Source organism: Electrophorus electricus, chromosome 26, assembly GCF_041902795.1.
Source record: "Electrophorus electricus isolate QZ-2024a chromosome 26, ASM4190279v1, whole genome shotgun sequence".
NCBI classification, from domain to species: Eukaryota; Metazoa; Chordata; class Actinopteri; order Gymnotiformes; family Gymnotidae; genus Electrophorus; species Electrophorus electricus.
In genome coordinates, this window is record NC_137522.1 from 10,106,973 (window position 1) to 10,125,623 (window position 18,651).

Consider the following 18,651-nt stretch of genomic DNA (forward strand, 5'->3'; position numbering starts at 1 on the left):
GTTCTCATTTTTTCTAATTGCATGAAGAGTACAGTGTCTACTCTTACCTTCCCTTGCATATCTTCCATCTAATACCTTTTTTGTGTAGCTAACAAACTTCATTTCAAGTTGGTAGAAATTCAGCATTACACAGATAAGCACCCAGTAGTTGCACTAATTGTGGATAATTTGCTGTCAATGAAAATCTTTGTCATGTTTGGTGGTGATAACATGCAAAATACCACTCTCATGCTAATTGTACTTTTTCCTGCTTTTTTGTCACCATGTCTATCTGGGAAGAAATGAAAAATAAGCAACCATTATTTTATGGTTAAGATAACACAAGCAACTATTTTTGCCTTTAATTTTAAATCTAGCAAAATTATCAATGACATTATATTATTAATGCTAGGTAGCTAGTTGATGCTTGATGATCTTAAATTCAGAATTACTCGGTACTAAAGGAGGAATGGTATATATTTTAGTTACTTGACCTCAAATCCTGGTCTAGTCATAGTTAACACATTACAAAGACAAAAACAGAAATCTTATTTAGCATTAGGCATTTGTCAGAAATACCATAAACTAGTACAGAATGTATTCTGTATTTGGCAGCTGCTCTGCACATGAAATGTGGGTTGCTTTCACCACTACTTTGGGCTTAGAGAAATATCTGCATTGTGCAGAGGATAATGTTAACCATTATCCTTAAATGTATATAAAAATGTAAATCAAATTTAAAAAAATGTAGAGAGAGCACTTTTGGTTAAATGCATATTGTTTCAAAAGGGTTAAAAATGCTGATTTTATGGCTGTTATATTCTGATGTTCTGTGGACATTGTCTTAGTCATGACTTTTCAAGCCACAATCAAGTTCATATGGCTGAATGAGCAAGCACTATTTTGGTATGTTGTGTCAGTCAGTCCAGGTGGTCAGGTTCAATAGTGGTCACACACCAGTGAAGTTTATAATTAGCTGTTGGTTCCTTTTCTCATTGGCCCTATCAGAAAGCTCCTGGGACTTGGCTGAAATCCTTCTAGTGTTTCAGCATCTAGAAGTTTTGCTTAGCCTAATGGACTCTAGGGCTCTTGAGATTTATGGGGACGGAACAGAATAGGCTGTAAAGTGAGTTAGCATAGTTCAGTCCTGTTTTTATATTTCTCATATATCTCTAATCTTTTGACATGCTATAAGACCATTTTCAGTGTCTTTTTTTTAAAGACACCTTCTCAACCCTCATGGAAACACGCATCACAGCTACATTTGACCAGGGAGGCACTTACTGATAGTGTGTCAGTGATAAAAGATGCTGCATGCAGATAGATAGCAACTACATATTTCATTTAAATTTCATTTAAAACCACTGCAAAGGGGCTTGTGGTAAAATATCAAAGAAGGTTAAGGTTTCAGGAGACAATAGCATTGCTCTAATAACCTTTCCCAACCTGAGTCATTCACAGAGGACTACAGCTATCCTCCACACACTGCATTAAGATGAACATTTCTGACATAGCTTGGTCTTAAAAAGATCAGAAATTAGGAACCACTGTCTCAGAGGATGTTTAGCCAAAATAGCATCTATTTTACAGGAATTTATAATAAATAATAAACACATAAAGAGAGATGTATAAAAGCATTAAACCACTTTCAAAGATAATCCCTTGTAACAATATTTTCCCTTGAAGATTTTAAACAGAATGTCTGTGGGGGAAAAAAGATAATCTCAATATCAAATGCTTGCAATGGAACCATCTGATCTAATGCTCTTGTTAAGAGTGCATGCAGGATGTGTTGAAAAGCACTGAGAGACTTTGTTCTTAAGAGCTGTGTAGGCTTCAGGAGAGGTCGGCCTGTTTATCGTGCCTTGCCACTCCCCGCATGTCTGCTCTGTAATTTCTGCGCAGAGTGGCCCCGGAGTACTAAACTCGTGCCCTCTGCCGACCCACTCCATCACGGCGGACATCTCAATCTGTTTCCCGTGTTCACTTTCCACACGTTTAGAACAGCACAGGTTTTCAATACTGATCAGTCAGAGCCTCTTCTCTGCTCATTCATCACCTGCCCCTACTCACGTTTTTCTCCAAGTTTTTTTTCCATTGCATTTTCTATGGCTTACTAAATTAGAGTCAAAGTGCAATAATTGGAGTGTGCCAGTTTTTGCTTGAGATTTGCATGTTGCATGTTGAAATGACAGTAGACCTAGTTTATTATATCCTTGTGCCCTCTGCTGCAAATTTGATTTATGTTAACTGTGGAAGATGATCACTTAAGAATGAGACTAGAATTTAATGGATTGCACAATGCTGGAATAGCACACTGTGGTATTGACTTCTCTCGCAGGTAAGTATATAATCTATTCCAAGCCTTAAAGGCCCTGAACACTGAACACCAAAAAAGTGGTGAAAATAAAGAAGCAGTGTTTCCTCTTTTTGTGCTGGGACAATGAAGACAATTTTTTTTTTGGCTGTATACTGAAACTCTTCAGATGAAAGCTGAAAAGGAGAAAGGCCAGAAAAGTACAGAAACCACATTTCGTCTGTTCCCGGGCACAGTATATAGTGTTATATTATTTTGGAATAATGGCACTCTTTCATACACAGACAAGAATGACTTGATACAAACAAACCTGATGTATAAAGCACTGAATATCTCCATATTTGCAATCCACGCAGACAGCCACATGGTATCTGTGGTTGGATGTCATCACTATGCTTCTGTTTTTAGCATTTTTCTTTATACTATGCATTGATAGGACCTGAGGCTTTTCTGTGAACAAAAACAAGTGATTTGCATAAAGAAGCATCATAGAAAAAAACTGAAATTCTGAATAACTTGGTGAAAAAAAACAACAACTTTAACAACAAAAAACATTCAGTAATGACCAAGACATAGTTTATACAAACCATCATAGCACAATGAATCTCTGCAGGTTTCACAAGGGTCTACTGTCTTTTCAATTTCAGGGTCCGTGTTTAGACAAATTCAGGATTTTGAGACCCAACAAACCTGATGTTTTCTTTTGAATTGTAGGTCAATGTATTCTGGACTAATTACCATTTACCAGAAATGATCAAGCTTGGTGTAGAGCAGGTCCATGATGTGTGTAATGTTGCAATATCTAATTGGAATCTAAGCATCTTTTCACTCTCCTATCTTGTCTGATACACAAGCCAGCCCCTCTGCACCTACTTGTTATTGAATCTCATTTTGAATGTTTGTAATGTACTCTATGATGAGACTTCATGAAAACCTCCTCAGGGACCCCTATAATTTAAGTGCTCTGTAAACTCTAAATGCAATTACTGAAGTCACTCAAATATATTTTTAATTAAACTGAGACAGACAGATGTGCAAAGAAAGTAATAAATAAACTCTTCAAATGTGGCATAGATCAGTTTAATTAGATTATCTTCTGCCTAATATGACCGATAATTCATCTAATGTGTTTTGATCCTTAGCAACAGTATTTGCTTTCACAGTTAGAGGTTTGTGTTCACTTAGGAGCAACAACAGAGATATCTTTATTTATGTAAAGAATATGTTCAATTGTTTTTTATATTCTTTCTGAAGTTTTTGATATTTTGAATATCAGTAGTGTAATAGCTTGTGAATGACGAATTTGACTGTGGTAATAGAAGTCAGCAATAAGAGGTCAATTTAAAATTAAAGTAGGCAAATTTTAGAAATTATTTATAGATTGTAAGCAGTGGATTTTACATCTATGACGTATTTCCTGAAATGATGTACCATTTCCCCAAAACACAAAAAACTCAAAGGTCAAGCTCAAAATAAAAAATCATGCAAAATGAAACAGCACTCCAACACGCAAATGATTTTTTTTTTTGCCTTAAATGAAACATAAAGCCCATGAAATAGACTGCTGGGGTCCAAACTAATATATAAGGCTCTTAATAAATATATATTAATAATATTTAATAAAAATATAAGACTGTTAATAAATATATATTAATAATATTTAATAAACATATGACTGTCAATAAATATATATTAATAATATTTAAGAAATATATGACTGTTAATAAATATATATTAATAATATTTAATACATATATAAGACTATTAATACATATATATTAATAATATTTAATAAATATATAAGACTGTCTATAAATTAGGAAGGATAGGCTTTTTTCTGAAAAACGTCTACGTGTTCTTAACATTATGCTTCTATAATGTATGTACATTACAGTGCAGGTATAAATAAAAATGACAACAGTTCAGTCTTTTCTCTATAGATGGGCAGTGTAGTATAGTGAAGCTGTGTGAAAAAATAAATGTAAAAGTATATATGGCTAAAGAAAATTACAGTATAAATAAGTCCCTATAAGTATTCAACTATGTTTAAAAAAAACAACAACAAAACAAGGTTGGCAACAAAAAAAATCACATTTATCTCTGTGCCCCCCTGTGTCTCTGGACTGGGCTTAGGCCCCCATAAACTATATATTTCAGGCAATATTAACACTAGCCAGGCAACGAGGCAAACATCCATTGGTATGCTTTATCTATCCCTGGCATTACCTAGGTAATGTCCCCACAATTCTCCTCCACTGTCCTCCACTGTCTCTTCCACTCATATGGATTTGTCATCCACCACCATGCTGATGAGGTGGAAGAAATGGAAACTCACTTGTTAGAAACAGATTAGAGAACTTAGAATTGTCAGTGAACCACCTGCACACCACAGCATTGCAGTAAAATTTGACAATCTCGAAAATAATGACTACTCTGGCTCCCTCTCTCTTCTTGAAATATATATAGGGCACAGAGGAGAGCCAGCAGATGTGTTGTGTTACATGGGCCCAGGTGCATGGTGGTGCAGGACCTCATAGTGACTACAGACATCCACAACAGCCTGGTGGCCAAGAATATTCCTGCCTTCTGTTTTCTATCTGGTATAGTTAAATCTTGCCATGCCAGTGAAAGGTGTACATATTAAGCATAAAAAAGTGATGTCATATACTGGAAATCATTAAAACACATCACTGCAGTACAGGCCATCATACCGCATTTTCTAAATGTTACTGTAACATATTGCCCAAAAAGGTTGGATGAAGACTTACTTGCACGTAGTATAAGCGTGGATTGTTTTACTCTTTTGGGTTTCTTTTCAAGAGGAACAAAGTAGGCTTGTTCTACCCAGACCCATTTGTGTTGAATGGTGCAATCAAAGACTGCAATGCTGATTTTGCCAGTTCTTTAAATGTACCCTCATCTTCAATTATTCTGGTCTGAATTTATCACCAACTAATAATATTATTATGCTGACAACTGCAGTTTCTTGCTCATCTGAAAATAGCTGTAGTCTATCTAAATAAGCTTGACATCTTTGAGTCCCGCTAAAGTAGATGATTTTTTACTGCATGGTCATCAATTGGGAAGTCCCAATTTTATGTAATACAGTACATTTCTATAGAGTATTTGCTCATTTATCTCCAGTAATACAATAGAGAAAATAACAATTTTGCTGAAGAGAGCAGTGAATTACCTGTTCTATTCTATGAAAGTCCAGGTTATGGGTGTTATTATACTATGAAGTGAATACAATTTGTCTCCTTGTCCAGGCTCCTTCACTGCATTGCATCTCTCAGTGCATAGACAAGGTCATAGTCACTGAAGGTAGTACAGGTCTCGTTACATGCAAATGTTCTCCTTGACCATTGCTTTCCAATTTCATCTTTTCTTGGCCATTACAAAATTACTTGAGGCAGGAGAATGTGTGTGCATGGCAATCTTTAATAAAAACGGAAATCCATTCACAGGAAGAGTCCATAGACACCGGACAATAGGCTACTACAGAAAACATTATATCTGAGTTGGGAAGAACCAGCCAAGGTCAAAACACAGAAATGGCAAACATAATACTATTGCCAAGAAACTTGATATGCACACAGCAAACTTCACAAATGTCAATGGCAAACACAGCGATATAAGTATCAGTCCTAATAAATTTGTGGGAATGAGCTGGTGCGAGTTGTTTTGATGAGGAGCTGAAGGCGGAGATGACTCTGGAGCTGGGAAGCTGCTGTTAGTAGGCTGGTGGGGCTGAGTGCTGACAGCCCAGCGCAGAGGGAGGCAGACACAGGAATGCCACATTTGTCCTCTTCTTCCTACTTCAGCGCTTTCTACATTGTTTGGACTCGTTGTTCCACAGCATATAAACTCAACAGTGGTCCTTTTCTTTTGTAGCTTATGACTGATCTGGAGACATTTTTGCTTCTTTTGCACCTTTAGAATTGTGTCGACTGGGTTTGGAATGTGATGACTTGAGTTAATTAAATGTCAATATAATGATGTATTTGCTTAGGAAGTTTTGTGTTTTAGTTTGTAAGTGAAAAATGATCAACTTCCTCACTTTCATTTATTCTGTAATTAAGCTATTTTCTTGGCCTTTGATACTGTACTAAATAGTATTGACAGATTTCATAAATTTGAAGTTGGAGTGGTCTTTACAGGTCAATTGTAACAACTACAGAGATCTGCAAAGATTTTTTTATAGTCCACTGTAAAGGACAGACAATCTCCTGCTACACAATAAACACAAGTGCAACAAGCATTGCTGAAGTGAATCACTGTAGATGATGTTTTGCTGTCTTGTGGCATGAATACACACCTGCAGCAGATCTCCCATTTGGCTCTTAATTTTACTGCACTGTGTTCCATTTTACACCTTAAATAAAACCCTTAACGTCTCCCACTTCCCCTTATCAGCAAAACCATAGTGTAGCACAGAGCCAGTAGGGCATTCAGAAGGGTGTAATTCCATTCACTTGAACCTGTTTCAGTCTCATAAATTAGCCAGTGATCTAACTGAAACGCAATCATGCCTACATGCCAAATATTTAGAAAAGCAAAGGCTTAGAGTGTGTGCTTTTTTTAAATTTGCTGACTTTGTATATGCAAACTTATGCAAGGTCTTATGGGATATAGCATCCAGAATGTATAGCCTATTAAAACTTGAAAATTTAGCAACCCTATTTTGCATTTTACATACATGTCAGAGACTTTGTACTTGAAGGTCCCTAATGTTTATGTTAATAGTTGCTTCAACTGGAGGACAACATATTGAGAGACTGTTTATCAAAAATATTTAAAACATTGTAATACCATAATTTATTTTAGTTATATCATTCACAGTTTTGCAAACTCATGAGGTTGGGTTAAATTGTGCATGATCATTAGCTTGCAAAGACGAAATGATGAAAACATATGACGAAAACATATATGATCACAGTACCATGATAAACCTTTTGGAATCAAATAATAAAGTTGAAGGTGAATGTAACTGTTCTGGCAACTTTATATATAGAAACTACCTTTTTAAGAGTGAGATAAATAATACTGAAATGATAGAATAACAACTGAATAACAATCCTATAGTCTGCCACCACTCTAAATGTTCCATATGTAAATTTAAAACACAGCCACTAAAAGGCTCAATTTTTGTCACCTATTTCTCTTCATCTACTGTATCTCCTGCAAGAGGCGTAGTCAGCTGACTTGCTGACTGTTTCATTGAACACTTTTGTACCATCTGAATTAAGGATTTCTCATTTCCAGTGGTGGTAATGGATATTGCTAATGGATCTTGTGTTAATGATGTAGCTGCTGGCATTGCCAGTTGTTACTATGGCAGCAGTGAAGTGCAGAAACTTAAGGAGAAAACTGATCTATAGTCTCAGACCTTTAGAACCCCATGAAATAAATGTTATGATTTAAACATCCACTATTGTGAATCCAAGAGTTTCACCTGTTAGAACTTCTGAAACACTTTGCTTGCAGTTTTTAAAAGACCTGTTCAAAATGTCTCATTTCTCTGAAAACCTTGTGGACTAGAATATCTACTAAATATACATACAGAGAGATGCACACATGCACCCCATTCACATTATAAATAAAACACCTAACATCACAAGAAACCACACATCAGAGAGACCATGAGAAGGAAATACATTTAATAAATAACTTTAATTTTGCCCTCATTAAGGGTAGACCAATACTGGTCAATGTAAAGCTTTGAAAAATACAATCTTATCTCTAACGGTACAGATGGTGTTTATAATTTATATATTCTGCTTTAATTTTACATATGGTATGAGATTTGGTTTGTTTCTTGTAAACCACTTGCAGGTTAAGGTAGATTGAAATAATGAAGATCATTTGGTATTTAAAAGTCAGGGGTATATATCTTTGACAGCACCTTAAAGAAATAAATGTATAATCTTAAGAATATACCAATTGTGAGTTCCAGTGTCTTCTACAGAAATATGATCAAATTGGCCCCATATTAATACAAGATTTAGAGAGAAAATTGACACCCTTGTAATGTGTCAAAAATTTGTTTTGGCACCTGAAAAATGGTGATCTCACCTTTTATATTTTTGTGCATGCTATATATTGCACATAAACATGGACCTCACATCCTTTTTCAAAAAGAGTTCAACAGATGTACAATACATGACATCTCTCAAATTAAAAAAATAGCTTTAATTGACTGTACACAATACCAAAAACACTGTGCTGTTTCCTATATATAGTGCTGAATTTCAAAACATGCTTCTAATACACTGGGGTACCCCAAACCCTGGCTTGTGGTCATCACCGGAGATTTTCCCAGTGCAGCTTCCTATGACGCAACCTCCCACTCTTCTCCTTAGCCATGTTAATGCAAGCATTGTGCTTGTTGCTCTGCAAGTGGTTCCAGTACTTAATGAGCTCACTGGGCTGGAACTGGTGTGAAGTGATCAGATGGCTGTACTTGCAGCTGGAGTAGGACACTCTCCAGTGGTTGAAGAGGAACTCATTCGGTGGTGGTACTGGGTCAATGCGCAGTTTGGCCAAGCAGATCCCAACGTAGACGTCCTCAAGGTGCAAGCGTCGTATACTCAATGAGGCCTTGTATATCTTTTCTGCCATGTCTCCAGAGAACACATAACCTGTCCCCGAACAGAATATGGGGTACCTTTCACTTGAATAGAGTTCTGGAGGCATGTACCACTTGCTGTCTTTGTTGCGATTGGGTGCGTAGCCTCGCATTAGGTAGCCTGTGAAGTAGTTGTGACGGGATAGCAGCTCTGGCTTCAGCAACTTTTGAATTAAATATTCTGTATTGACAAACATGTCGCTGTCTGTCTTCATGACATAACGGGCTTGTGGGCAGTACTCTGCGACCCAGTTCATGCCCATCAATGTCTTGATGGTAAGGTTGTAGTAGGTGTCCATGTACTCCTGCTGTATAATATCGTGGTGCTGCAAGCTCTCTTCCTTAATGGCGCTCTGAGGATAGCCACTGCGGCTGCTCGCCATTCCCAGCAGAAAGAGCCTCACGAAGCCCAGGCCCATCGCCACACTCTCGTTCCCCCACGTTTGCCTGATGGCATTCCTGGCCTCCACCTGCCCTGGCTCTGCTGCAATAAGCAGAATCAGAAAGGTGCTGCTGTCTCGACATTTATAGGGCTCATTGAGCACATAGCGGTATGGCTGAGGCGCCAGCTGTCCCCCCACACCCATCTCCCTGTGCAGGCTGTTGGTGTTAGTGTTGTTAGCACTAAGAGAGCTGTCCAGTCCTACCATGCCTTGACTGGAAACCTCAGATTGGTGAGAGCTGAAGTTCACGGGCGGCTTGGCGGCTGCGTAAGCTGTGTCCTTCCAGAGACCCCGCAGCGAGCTTTGATTGCCCTCGACGCGCTCTTTGACGGGACGCAAGCCACGCATCGTGTAGGCCACCGGGTTCTCTCTGACTCCGAGTCGACCGGGCAGCCAGTCTTGGTGGCTGAAGAAAAGGAAGATCGTGAAGAGCAACGCCAGCGACAGCAGGCCCACTACATGTGTGCGGAAGAGTGACCTCTTGATGTTCCAGGTCATCTTGATGGGGCAGCAGTGTCGCCGTCGCCACTGCATGATGCAGATAGGGGCTGCTTGGGAAAGTGCTGCGGTCAAATCCAATCAAGTCAAACATGTGTTATGAGCAGCCCGAGGGTTATCCAAGCTGGCAGATGGGTGTGTTTGGGCCCTTGGTGGAGCTAGAAAGGGGATGACATGCTGCCCATGAGAATCACTGGGGCACGCTATTCTGACTCTCTCCAGTGACAGGTGGTCATGCTTCAGGGCAGTTCCCTTCTGAAGGACAGCTGCTTCCTCAGACCAATGCCTCTGTTGTCTAAGGAGAAAAGGAGAAAGCACGGAATGAATAAAGCTGGACAGCGATGATTTAAAACTTAATAATGCTGATCTCCTAGTGGTGTAGAAATAGATTTGATGTTATCCACACAGTGTGTGGAAGAGCCTTAATCCTCATTTATTAATGGTGTCCTCTGCCACCTCTTCACAGTAGGCTTTGGTTATTGTTGGTACAGTATACAGTTCCCTGCTCATTAATCTGTCAGTTTCCTGAAGGGACCCATCAGAGAGCCATGTTCACAGAAATAACACACATTCAACTAGCACCATCTGTATGCTGGAACTCGGTGGGGGACAATGCTTAAAACAGGTCACTCTACATATCATGGGACAACCTCCATGCCTCATGTGAATGTTTAAATTGCTGGTTTTCACAACCTGACATTCAACAAGAGTACTGCTGCTACAGAAGTCTCTTACCTACCCTCCTGCTGCACTCTGGTAGGCAGAAAAGAGAAGCATCCGCCAAAATGAATTTTCAGGCTCCAGCAAGCCGTGTTGCTAAGAACGGAGGGTAGCAGCAACCAGTGATAACAGCCCTCACCCCTTATTCACCTTCCACCTTAAACGTATCAACACCATGCTGGGAGGAGAACCCTCCCTAATAGCAATTTGAAGAAACTGACACTTTCTTGCACATGGGGATAGTTATTGGATTCTAGAGCCTTTTCTCAATAATCATGATCAAGAAAAACAAATGTAAAAGGATAGAGGGAGGGGGGGGATTAAAAGAGAAATGCACTATGTTTTTTTTTTTAATTTATCCCTTATTCTTATTCTTCATGGTAAACTGGAATAGCTTCATTTATACACCTCCAATTAAAAAAATTAAAATAAAATAAAAATGTGGTTTTACAAAAAATGGGATATGTGAATTATGTAGAAGGGTCAAGAATATTCAAATAACCCATCAGAAGTAAAAACAAAAAAACCTATTTGGAAACAAATGAGAAATTCATAACACTTTTACTGTTTCAAGACAATTTTAGAACACAAAGGCATTCATATGTAAAGATCATATTGAAGAAATACATTAGATATATGAAGGTGCTTAAATATTCCAAGTATATCTATTTAGTGGTCGAAAATTCTATCATGACAATATCAGACCACAGCAAAATGACAGAAACCAGTGTTTCCAGGTTTTTTTTAATTGCTTTCACTGATTTAATTCCATTATTTGTTGCAGTATTATTTTTGATGCAATGCTCAGTAGGAAATGGTAATGCACTTTCCCCTTACCCCTATAAAATGTTAATCTCAGAAGACTGCCTATTTTTCACGACAGCTGGATCAGAGCGTACTAACCTTTTCAACCAAATGTGCTTACGCAGTGCAAGCAATTACTGCCAAGTAGAAAGGAGCTGAGTCTGGCTTAGCGTTAAAGGTTAACACACTTCACAACAGAGCAAATGAAACACTCTAAAGGTTTCTTTTGTCATCCACAAGAGACTCAATAATGAGAGCACCACTATGTCCTGGAAACTCTCTAAATTTAGTTTATCGCATTAAAAGATTATGCCGTTAAGTCACATAAATATGTTATTATTGACCAAATCCACCCTGATGCTAGAATTACTTAATGACTGAAAGGAATCTGAGTGTTCCATAAATCACTTCACTGTCAGTTCCGCCAGGAAGCATTTGATACAGCTGCTCAAATTAAGAGCCTGATAGTGCCACAGCGGTCAGCAATTACAGGAGCTACACGAGACCATTAAACTTGTAAGAGGAGACACCTGCAATCAAAATTAATATGAAGGGAATCAACATAACTCGATAATTTCATAATCTGTGTACGACTGAATCTTAAAAATGGATGGAGCGCATTTTGGCATCATCTCCTCTGGTATTTGTACTTATTTAAAGTTGTATTAACTATTTACATTCATGCCTAATTTATCATTTCACAACCTAAAGGTAAATCTATAATTGTTTGTTTACATCACATTGTACATGTAAAAATGTAGATAATCTATGCCATTAGATAACAGTTTCTTATGCTTGCATGTGGAACTATAATTTGATGGTTTTGCATTGAATCTCCATTAACACTAGATCTCAAACAACACAACTCAACTAGTGTGATTTTTACACTGTAAGCAGCATGTTTTAATCTAGTTTGGGCCTGGTGCAAAAAAAAAAAAAAAAAAAGCACACCATGACTGACAGGTCTGCTACGATAGCTGTTAAATAAAATAATTCATCCTCTGTCAAGGCTTTCCCTTAACAGCAATAATCAACTTGCTTAGCTGAGCATAATAAAATCATAATGATGGTTACATGTTTCCAAGATACCCAACATTAAGCTGTCAAACACCAATGTGGGTAAAGTAATGAAAAACTAAGTAAAACAATGGACAATTGGAAGCAGAATTATTGGATTTGAGAACATGGCTATCTTTACTGTGTGGTTTTGTAAGAAACCTTTAAAGATCATGCTAATTTGATGAAGCAACAAGCTCTGTGGGGGACTGTATTAGTCACAGACAAGCAAATAATTTAGGTCTTTTACCAGAACACTTCATCTTAAGTCATCTTGATTTTCCCTGGGATGCTGTGTTCACTTATGCTTGAAATGATCATTATTGCCAAAAATAAAGAAAGATTATAATATTCTTATAGCAGTATTATTTTTACAGTAATAAACTGACACACTAGAATCTCTAAAATAAAGTCAGTTAGTTATTTGGACAAATAAGAAATTTGGACCTGGACCACAGCATATATGCATATATCATTTCAAATATATACACAAAAATTTGTTTATTGACAAATTTTATTACAACTTTTAAATGGAGTTTGAAGGTGGAGTTTTCCCATCTCATTTTAGGTGTTGCATTATTTGGTGTTGCCTCAGACCCGAAGTTTGTGTGCAGTGACATTTACTTTCCCAGATCAGACATTTAGATTAATCTGTGCTTACATTTTCCCCCCATCTTGGTCAAAGTTGTATTTAAACTATTTGACTGGCCAGCAAAAACACAACTGAGCTGGATGGGAAACATGAATATTAGGTATTCAGGAGCTTTACTGCTTTTTACAAGACTTGCTGAGCTGAAGTAACATGAAAGAACAGTGAGCTTCCGAAGTAATAACACAAGCAAGCACAAAACAGCTGATCTGTGCTCTTAGAGAATTTAGAGGAATTTAAAACAGACATCTGCACGCATAGCACAGAAAAATACCACAGCAAAAGCTCCACAACAAAAAGGACATTAAATGTTTATTTTTGTATTAATTCAAAAAAAAATAATATCAACAAAAATATCTTAATATAAAGTTAGGATTCAGCAGACTCAAACAGTAGAAGTACGGTTAATCCAGTGTTCTAAGAAGTGAAATTGCTTAGCTGGTTAGCTCCTGTATTTTCCAGCCATACTTCCATGTTAGGTTTTTTTCTGAAGGGATGCATGTATTCAACAAACCATGTTATTCAGGTGTGGATAATTTTAATAGGTCACTGTTATTATTGTTATTGCCATTGCACTAAAAGTGTTAATAATAATAATAATAATAATAATAATAATAATAATCTGAAGAAGATACACTACCTCTTCTGTGTACTGTAGTTAAAAGATGCACTGGTAGTAAAAATGTCTGTGTAGTACACAATGTTTCCAAAGAAACGATGCTTCTGACGGTGGTCAGCTGTGCAAACACTTTAATGAAATGCAAGATGATTAAGAACCTCTGTAAAAACACCCCAAAACAAACAATACTTCTGGCAAGTGTGATGGGTGTGGCTATATATATATATATATATATATATATATATATATATATATATATATATATATATACACACATACATACATACATACATACATATACACACACACACACACACACAAACATTTTCAATGAGGAAAAAAAAAACCTACATTCAAGTAAAATTTATGTAAGTGAAGTTAAATAATTACTGCATTAATTCTACAGGAATGTGGCCACTGTTATTGTCTTGAAGAAATGGGGTGCATGAGGATGCTATACCTACTGTAACTTTTCTGAGAAAGTTTTTAAAAATCAAAGAAAAACAAAACAAGTCACCAAATATACTACAAAAATAACTCCAAACCAACCAATACATAGCTGCTGATAAAAATGGAAGATGCAAAACAAATAAAAACATATTATAAAGTTGAATTCCACATATAATATATGACCAAGTCACTTTCTGCCACTGTATTGCACAAATTAAATTCAAAAATCCCCAACATCTTCACCTAAATAGAAAAAAAGTCTTAAGGTAATCTTGACAGGGAGTTTTATGGATTATTTATTTGTGACAGTTTTTAATCTATCATCATACCATCTTGACAAGTTCTGAATCATAATGCCACATTTAGCACTCTTGAGATGTCATTAGTGAATAATTTGGTACCTTGGTGCTTGATTGTAATGCATATAATATGTAACCTTTTCTGCCAACTGAATTCTTGATTTCCTACTCAGATTTGAATAGTTGGAGCAATTTAAGGCAGGAGCCAATTTGAGATAACTGTTCAGTAAGAGGGAAGTCAGCAGACCCTTATCTGTGCACACTACGGCCTGCCCGGTCTACAAAGAGACCAGAGGGGCCAGAACGTGTTGGGCGGGGACCGGAGTGAGCACGTAATCGCTGAATAGCTGACTTGTTTCCAGGCTTGACCACATCTGGGATAAGTCCTCGGAGTCCTTGTAGCTCTTCATAGTCTAAAACCTCTCCCTCCTGCATGACCCATTGAGAGCACACTAAAGCATAATTTATAAGCAGTAAAAAAAAGACGACACCTTTTGTGGAACTTTGATCAAGGAACGTGTAGATTCATTTTTTAAATCAGATCTCTCTGAGAAAGTTGCAGCCCAAGATCTTTGTTCACGTAATTTGCTCCAAACCCACACTACAAAACTTGACAATTGCAAGTCGTTTTAGTAACTAAATAGGTTAGCTATTCTAACTGACTAGAATTGTTTGTATACATCAACATGTTATGCAACGTTACTACGTTCAAGCTACTGTTAGCTTGCCAAGTGGCTACTTAACTAGCTAGGCTAGAACAAAAAATTAACGAGACTGTTTAGTTCTACCGCTGCCTTTGAACCTCTGCGCTTTGGCAGTGACAACAGGACAGTGTTTTAATCGATTCAAAACGTCTTACAAAATGGACAGCACAAACGACACAGAAAATACAACAAAACTGGGGAGAAATAACCTACCACTATTTCTGGGAGGCAGACCGAGAGAATACATGTTGGTGCCGTCTGCCGATCCTCAGAACGCCACCACTCCCTCTGAAACCTCCAAAATCAAGGATAAACCCACCCCTCCTTACCCCCTTCACGGCTCACAAACACTCACGCTTATTTCTTTGTTTTCCATACTGTATTCTTGGCACAGTCTCCATTCCATCTGTCACTGTGTTTCCGTAGTTTCTGTGGTCGCTGTTGGCTGGGTTTTCTTCATTTCTGGGTTTTATCCCAGTCTTCCTTCGAGTCTTGCCGAGAGTAGTGCTACTCCGTCTCCCACTTTTCACTTTTCTTAGCACCGTATTCCCATAACCGAGTGCCCTGGGAGAGGGGAGGCGTGAAATAAAGCAATGGTTAAAACTTCTACGCGTAATTATTGTCCGAGGCCGCTACGTCTCTGCAATCAACTGGAGGTAAACCCTGCTAAGGCGAAGCAGCGTTTAGCAGCGGCGGCGGCAGTTGGAGAGATAAGAGGGGTGGCGGCTAGTTCCTCGCGCTGCGAAAACCCAGTCAAAAAACAGCAAGACGAGCGTGCCTGGCTTTACGCTTCGCAGCGAAGCATTGTCCAAAATGATCCAACTGCTGGGTGGAAAGAGAGGAAAGCTTCTTTGCGCTTTCCTTTTCGTCTGCGATAGTGCAGTATGCGCGTCCACGTTGGGGGCGGGGGGGATGCTACTGAAACGCTCTCCAATCTACCGCGGCTCCTCTGACTGATCGCCTTCCAACGTCACTACATGCTTATGAGAGAATCCCACGTGACCGTTTAGATTCGCTCCCACCTCCCTTCGCCCCTCTTCTCGGAAAGGGAAGAAAGCATTTAACTCATCCTTTGAGTACGGAATGGAAAGAGTGAGTACCAAAGGTACAACCATCTCGTTCTCCATTGTGGTTATAAGGGCGGGCATCTTGTCTTACGCGTGAAGTTAAAAAATGAGCTTTGAATTTTACACGATTCCATTTGCGGATATTACATTCTTTTGAAAAAAACAAAAAAAACAGTAGCTAATTAATTTAAGTTCAAGAACAGAAATAGAATATCTGTATTGTCATTGCACATGTACAAAGAGATTAGGTTTGCAGCTTCCTTACTAGAATGTTATGAAGAATAATACATAGAAATGCAATCAAAGATGCAGTCGAGTACAATATTGTAAAGTATTATAGAATACAACCTAATAACATATAAAGTGTAAGGATACTGTCTGTGGTACAGCAGTATAAGGTTGCCTTCAGTTTTTGGGGCACACCTACGTTTTTCAATGTCCTCAGGAAAAACAACCATTGCTGTGCTTTCTTGTCCAGTGCAGCTGTGTTCATGAACCATGTGAGATCCTCTGAGATGTAAATGCTCAGGAATGTGAAGCTGGGCACTCTTTCTATTCTGTCACCACTGATGCAGATTAGAGCATACTCATCATTCTGTAACCTCCAGAAGTGGACGATCACCTCTTTGGTCTGTGTGGTATTAAATGACAGGTTGTTCTCTAAACTCCAGCTCACCAGATGCTGCACCTCCACTCTGTAGGCTGAGTCATCGCCATTGGAGATCAAGCCAATCAATGTTGTTGGTGAATACAGTTGGTGGTGAATGCAGGAGCACAGTTGTGTATGAAGAGGGAATAGAGAATGGGGCTCAATACACATGCTTATGGTGTGCCAGTACACAGTGTGATAGTGGATGACAGGTGGGGCCCAGTCTCACTGCTTCAGGATGCTCTGACAGAAAGTTGCATAGTGATGAACTGAGGCCTAGCTGGTAACTCTTAGAGCAGAGCTTGCTGGGGATGATGATGGTACTGAAAGCAGAACTGTAATCTGTGATTAGCATCCTCATGTATCTTTTTAGGTGAGTCAGGACAGTGTAACAAGACAGAGAGATGGCGTCCTCTTTGGATCTGGGGCAGTGCTAGCTCAGTGGTTAAGGTAGTTGACTTGTAATCAGAAGGTTTCCAGTTGCAGAAGGTTGCCCCACCATTGCCAAGTTGCCACTATTGGGCCCCTGTGCAAGGCCCTCAACCCTCAACTGCTCAAGATGTATTCAGTCATAATTGTAAATTGCCTTAGATAAAAGCATCAGCTAAATGCTGTAAGTGTAAATGGATCTGCTAGTTTTACAGTCAAACTGACATGAGTGCAGAGAGCTAAGGATGATGGCTTTGACTGTTGGAGGACCAGTCTTTCAAAGCACTTCATTATTGTTGGTGTGAGGTCAACCTGACGATAGTCTTTCAGATTGCTGATGTTTGCTTTCTTTGGTACTGGCACTATGATGGCAGACTTCAGGCACATTGGGACCATTGCTAGAGAATAGTGGCAGGTCGAAGATTCTTGTAAGTACCTCTGCTAGGTGTTCTGCACAGTCCTTAAGTACCCGTCCTGGAGCTCCCTTAGGGCCTGTGGATTCCGTGGATTTACCCACAGCATGCTCTGCGAGTATAAGGACCAGATAATTTTCTGTGTCCATATTTCTTGTGTTCACTTTGTTTCCTGTTTCAAAGTGAGCAAAGGTGTTGAGCTCATTGGCCAGTGTGATGTCATCATGGGGCCATCCAGGGTTGTTCTTGTAGTTAGTGATAAACTTGATTCCTCGAGGAAGCACCTAGGCACCTAACATCTGCACAGGTATAATTAAAGGCAACATTTATTTTGTCAGTAAACCTTTCATGAAGAACCTTTCAGGCTAAACATATAGGCCTTGTTTTCTTGTAACATAGGCCAACACAGTGAAAAATAGGCTCCAGAGACACAATCATTAAAATCTGACTGTCAGTGGTGGCACTGACCAGTTAAATATTGTAAAGTATTTCTGTGGTTTTAGAATACGATGGGAGTAAATAATTAATAAGAGTCCTCTTGTTGACAGAAATACTTTGGGGGCCATTTGCTCAGGTACTGGCCTAGGCACATTTGCCAGTGAAGAGTTAGAGTTTAGGAGGAGGATTGATTTTCCCTTGAGCTGCTAGGTCAGAAGTGGGACCAGCACATTAATATAATGTGACATGCATTAAAGATGAGCCATACTAACGGCTTGAATGCTTGATTAAGGACCATGGCTCACAGCTGAAGTAAATTCATGTGGTTGTTGACAATGTGCAGGCAGAAATGTAAAAATGGTTTGTAGTATTACAATTATTTTTTTTATTCTAAACATAATATTGCTTTTAGAAGAAATAGTTATGAACTGGGATTGCAGGGATTATTCTGATATTTATTTATTTGTGGGTAGTCACCCAATTTCTTGA

General features: G+C 38.5%; 1 protein-coding gene across 4 annotated transcripts; it reads right to left on the bottom strand.

Moving 5' to 3' along the window:
• Positions 1 to 7,939: 7,939 nt before the first annotated feature.
• On the bottom strand, positions 7,940 to 16,230 carry b3galt2 (UDP-Gal:betaGlcNAc beta 1,3-galactosyltransferase, polypeptide 2). 4 transcript variants are annotated; one of them, XR_014120113.1, is made up of 3 exons: positions 15,380 to 16,189; positions 13,735 to 13,842; positions 12,930 to 13,581 (listed from the first exon to the last, which is right to left on the bottom strand). XR_014120113.1 is itself a non-coding variant. In XM_027018137.3 (2 exons), the coding sequence occupies exon 2, from the start codon at positions 9,899 to 9,901 to the stop codon at positions 8,600 to 8,602; it is 1,302 nt and encodes a 433-aa protein (XP_026873938.1). In that variant the 5' UTR covers positions 9,902 to 10,160; positions 15,522 to 16,148; the 3' UTR covers positions 7,940 to 8,599. The 4 variants fall into 4 exon arrangements, 2 of the variants coding, with proteins under 2 accessions (XP_026873938.1, XP_026873939.1); XM_027018137.3 differs by lacking the exons at positions 12,930 to 13,581; positions 13,735 to 13,842 and adding an exon at positions 7,940 to 10,160 and having other exon boundaries at positions 15,522 to 16,148; XM_027018138.3 differs by lacking the exons at positions 12,930 to 13,581; positions 13,735 to 13,842 and adding an exon at positions 7,940 to 10,160 and having other exon boundaries at positions 15,380 to 16,148.
• Between the last annotated feature and the right edge of the window lie 2,421 nt (positions 16,231 to 18,651).